Raw genomic sequence first — 4,934 nt, 5'->3', positions numbered from 1 at the left:
AGTCTTAAATGGCTTCCATTTGCTATGCACTTTCCCTTTGACATGCAACATGACAATTGGGAAAGGTCCTTCCTGACCCTGAAGGACAAACCCACTAAATACAGAAAGTCTGACTCTTAAACAGTGATGATTTCAAGAAAAGATCTTGATCAAAAGGGGGGAATGTGAAAATGAATAAAGGAAACCTCATTCATCAGAAATGGAGCAGGGTGGGTGCCTGGGTGGCTCGGTTGGTTAAGCGACTGCCTTCGACTCAGGTCATGACCCTGGAGTCCCGGGATCGAGTCCCGCATCGGGCTCCCCGCTCAGCAGGGAGTCTGCTTCTCCCTCTGACCCTCCTCCCTCTCATGCTCTCTCTCTATCACTCTCTCTCTCTGTCAATAAATAAATAAAAATCTTAAAAAAATGGAGCAGGGACTGGGACACTGGGCTGGCTCAGTAGGTAAAGCATGCGACTCTTAATCTTGGGGTCGTGAGTTCAAGCCCCACATTGGGCATGGAGCCTACTTAAATTAAAAAAAAAAAATGGAGTGGGGAAGCCATGAAGAGAGAGCGCTCATGCACCACCACTCACATAGACCAGCAGAAAGAAGGGAGATGTCCTCTCTGCCGGGTAACCACAGACACTTCCAGCTCTCATTTTCCTCCAATGAACTTTTGTTCGAAACAACCCTTCCCAACTTCCTCCTTTCCTCTGTAGAAGGACGTTCTCCTTTGTTCTCCCGACCTGCCCATGGTTCCCTCTAGTTTGGTTTCTCTACTATTCCAGAATTACCTCAATTGCTGTTCCCTAAGCTCTGTTGTTTAAGTTTGATGGTGGATAGATAATACATTTTCCAAAGATTTTATTTATTTATTTATCTATCTTTTGGGGGGGGGGCGGGGTAGAGGGAGAGGGAAAGAGAGAATCTCAAGCAGATTCCCTGCTGAGCGTGGACCCTGGTTTAGGGGGGCTCGATCTCACAACCCTGAGACCATGACCTGAGCCACAATCAAGAGTCAGACGCTCAGCTGACTGAGCCACCTGGGTGCCTCGATTTTTATGTTTATTGATTGACACGTTATGAGAAAACACTGCCAGATATGGAGGCATTTTATTTACCCAGCACCAACAGGCCATGAGGGGTTGCACAGAATTTAATTTTCCAAATAACATAAACTTACGTCTCTAAATAATGTGAAAACATTTGATGGGCATTTTGCCAAAATATATCGAACTTTCCCTGGCTTTTTTTTTTTTTTTTTTTTTTTTTTGGCACAAAAACATAGGAAGAATTCCATACCAGTGCTGGGGCAGGGAACCAGCCAAAAATATTGACTCCGTTTCTTTGCTTTGAAGAAGACTCAGGTTTTACTGAATAAGAATGTTTAGGAGCAAATCAAATCTTAATGGAGCAATCTTTATTATAAGCCTCTCCTCCTCCTCAGTCCCACAGAGGCTTCTGCTGAAGAAAATCTCCAGGTTTCACCAAGGACAAGCAGGGTCAAGAGCAGTTAGGATAGCTGCTGCTCTCTGAGTAAAGTGATGTATCTTTGCACCCATTTTTCCTTTGGCTGTGCACAGACTTTATGGCCTTTTTTGGTAGTGAATCTGGAAAAGAGAAGCTGACAGTCAATACTGAGAACTTTTGTCTCCTGTAGAGATGGAAATTGGGTGGGGGCAGCCCCTTGACTCACTTTCTCTTGCCTCGCTGCACCTGTTACAGTTTCTGCTTCTGCTTCTGGTCCTTGCTTTCCCCTCTGCCCTGTTTTCCACTGGAGCCCATGCTCCCAGGCCCACCTCCCCCAGGAAATCATTTCCAACAGCTTTAGTCCAAAGCATGTAACCTGTACCATGCCTCTTAATTCTTTTGTTTTAACATAGACACTTTATTGAGATATCATTCACATGCTATGCCCACCATCCATTTTAGAACATCAGCTTGACCCCCCAAAAGTCTTTATTATTTTTAATTCATGGAATCATAGCACATCAAGTCTTCAAGTAATAACATGAGATCAAAGCCTGTTGTGCTGCTCAATTCTTACTCACATTATCATGGGTTATTGGCCCTGGCTGTATATATAGGATTCCTGCATTCCTTACGACACTGTGCACTCATGAAGAGTGGGGGTCATTGCTTGATACCCCTGAGTGTCCTCTAGCCTCAGCTGTGCTGAGAGCCTAGGTCGGGGATGCTCCAGCCTGGAGTGGTATTTACGGGGCTCTCAGGCTGGCCCCATGCTGGAGAGAAGAGCCAAAACGATGGGAAAATGGGGGAGAGGCAGGGCTTTGTGAACCTTTGAAATTTCTTTGACATCACTCCCATTAAAAGATGGGGATTTGTGTCCCCTCCCTTCAAATTAAGGCCAGCCTTAGGGACTGGTCGACCAGTAGATCAAGGCAGAGGTGATGCTGTGTGACCTCATAGGCTAAATCATAGAAGGTTATGGAACTTCTGCCTGGTTCACAGGGGCACTTAGGCTGGAGCTTTGAACCAGCTTGTAAGGAGGCCCACCACTCCAGGTAACCACACCACACTGAAGCCCAAACTGGCCCAACAGAGACACCACACAGAAAGGCCCCGAAGGGAGATGCCACCAGCTTCAACAACTCCAGCTCCATCTGACTCTACCCCCAGGACAGATGCCAAGCCAGAACCATCCGGCCAAACCCCGTTGCAAGTCCTGTCCCACAGAGATCAGAAAGGGATCATTGTTGTATTAAGCCACTAAGTTTTGGGGCAATCCGTCATATAGTGATTGATAACCGATGTTGGCCTCTCGCCTTTCCTTTACAAATGAGGAAGCTTGACTTGCCCAAGGTCACATAGCTTGCAAGTGACGGAGCCACTGCTTTGAGCCCAGCTCAGGACTCTTTGCCAGATGTTACATGTTGACATCTTAAAAGCCCCAGAAAGCTTTAAATCAAGACACAAAGGAGAAGATTCTGAGCCCCGGAGTGTGCATGCCCCCCGCCCCCGCCACAATTAGGCACTTGAGCGTCCCTTTCCTATTCCTAACTGTCTCAAAACAATGACATTCAGGTCTGCCACTGGAGCCCATTCTCCCCGCTTCTGCACCATTCTCTGATGTTCAGGAACCCCATGCCCTTGGGAGCAGCAACCAGCCCTTCCCTGTGTATTTGCATTTAAAGATAGCTTCCATTTGCCAAACAAGTGTTCTGTGCAGGCACAATGCCAAAGACTTTGCATGTGATATCTCATTTAGTCCTGCCAGGGGCCCTGTGTTCTCTCTCCCACTACTGAAGAGCCTGGCACGACTTGGCTCCTGTCTACCTGTTTGTCAGCGACATGTTCTTCCCACACACCTGCTGCTCTCTGCGGCACATCCTTGCTCCACTTTGGAACAAGGCCACTCCCACTTATCCTTGGGGGTCTCAGTGCACATGTCACTCCTCTGGGAGACCTTCCTCGCACCAACTTAGGTCCTCGTGTGACTATGATGAAGGGAAGCAGAATATGCCCCCCAAAAATATGCCACTTTGGCAGAAGGATTATTTTGAGCTAAAGACACTTAAAAAAAAAAACAAAAAAAACCCCCAGCAGGTGCAAGAAGGGTGTTCTGACCTCCTCTTTTCCCCCTGAAAGCAGGAGATAGAATTCCCATTTGAAAAATATCCTCCTGTACCAGGAGAAAAGAAATATTCCTATCGCCAGAGATAGGAAGTCAAGGCCAAGAGAAATCTTTACAAAGAGACCTTGTTAAGGTAAGTCTTACTATCCCATATAGCCTATCCTATAGATTTTAGTCACATTTCCACAATCAACTCTTTCTGTTCAAGCTAGCATAAAAGTATTTGGGTTTTGCCACTTCTTTGGGTCTTCATTTTCCTATGGGGGCTCCCGTGTACATGTAAAAATTTGTGGTTTTTTTTGTTTTTTGTTTTTTTGCTGTTAATCTGTCTTACATCAATTTCCTTCTCAGGCTCAGCCAGAGCCCCTAAGAGGGCAGAGATAAAATTCTGCCTCCCCTACAACAAATTCCCTCCTGCTCTCTCTCTTCATTGCATTATCTATTTTACGCAAACACCTTTAACAGCCTTTTCTTATGCTAAGATGTAAGGTCTATAAGGACTGTCTGTTCTCCCTTTTATACCCAGCACTTAGCACATTGCTTGGCACATGGTATGAAAGTTAGGAAACCAAGGCTCCAGGGTCCCACTCAGTGGCAGAGGCAGGGTGACAACCCAAGTTACCAGAGTCCCATCCTGAACCTCGTCTTGGCACTGTGGCCCAGCGCCCAGGCACTTACATGGCTGGTGGCGACCCTGAAAGTCCAAACAAGAAATACTCACATCACAGCCTGCTGGGAGCAGCTGTTCCTGGTGAATTTATAGGAATGCACCCACTTCCAGGGAAGGATCTTGTGGCTATATTGGAAGCAGCAGAACTTGGCCACATCACTGCCACCTAAAAAAAACAGGGAGAGGAAGGAGCTGGGAGGTGACCCTTTGCTTCTACTCCCAGCCTGCACCAGGGAAGGGAGTGGGACAGCTCCATACGTCTGGCAACTCCACGATGGACACTCAGGATGAAGATCAGGAGAACAAGAAAGCCAACAGGAAAGCTCTTCATGGCGCTGCAAGCTGGGCCCTTCACAGCTTTCTCCCAAATTCCTCCTGACTCCACCCGACCCCCTTTTTATAGGGCTAAGTTGGCTCTGAAGAGAATTCTGGAGAAATTTGTGGCTGAGAACAAGAGCAGCTCTTGTGACCCTAGAGTGGAAGAGCAACCTGATACCTTTGGAAGAAGATTGGAAAGAAAATAAATGTCATCTGAGGGAAGGGGAGGGGCCAGCACACCATTGGTAGTTTCTGTCGGGGTGTTTTTCGTCCTCTGCTTTGTTTAAGAAGCCAAAGCAGAGGAAATGAAATAGTAGTTCTCCAGAACTGACTTAAAATGCCTTAGAACACAACTGATGTCCTGGTTGAT

At 46.8% G+C, this 4,934-nt stretch overlaps 1 protein-coding gene across 1 annotated transcript; it reads right to left on the bottom strand.

Annotated features, from left to right (window-relative positions):
- Positions 1–1,415: 1,415 nt before the first annotated feature.
- On the bottom strand, positions 1,416–4,700 carry CCL26 (C-C motif chemokine ligand 26). Its single transcript, XM_034988623.1, has 3 exons — positions 4,505–4,700; positions 4,298–4,412; positions 1,416–1,591 (listed from the first exon to the last, which is right to left on the bottom strand). The coding sequence occupies exons 1-3, from the start codon at positions 4,575–4,577 to the stop codon at positions 1,495–1,497; spliced, it is 285 nt and encodes a 94-aa protein (XP_034844514.1). The 5' UTR covers positions 4,578–4,700; the 3' UTR covers positions 1,416–1,494.
- Positions 4,701–4,934: the final 234 nt, after the last annotated feature.

This window comes from Mirounga leonina, unplaced genomic scaffold, assembly GCF_011800145.1.
Source record: "Mirounga leonina isolate KUSES-001 unplaced genomic scaffold, KU_Mleo_1.0 Mir_454, whole genome shotgun sequence".
In the NCBI taxonomy this organism is placed as follows: Eukaryota; Metazoa; Chordata; class Mammalia; order Carnivora; family Phocidae; genus Mirounga; species Mirounga leonina.
The sequence above is the reverse complement of the archived record's forward strand: the minus strand, read 5'-3'. Positions and strand labels throughout refer to the sequence as shown.

Bases quoted from the DNA above. Each gene is read 5' to 3' on its own strand.
- CCL26 (XM_034988623.1), bottom strand. From the start codon at position 4,577: ATGAAGAGCTTTCCTGTTGGCTTTCTTGTTCTCCTGATCTTCATCCTG. The intron at 4,413-4,504 runs GTATGGAGCTGT...TGTTTTTTTTAG, and splicing joins CCATCGTGGAGTTGCCAGAC to GTGGCAGTGATGTGGCCAAG. The intron at 1,592-4,297 runs GTGAGTATTTCT...TCTCTTTTCCAG, and splicing joins TGCTCCCAGCAGGCTGTGAT to ATTCACTACCAAAAAAGGCC.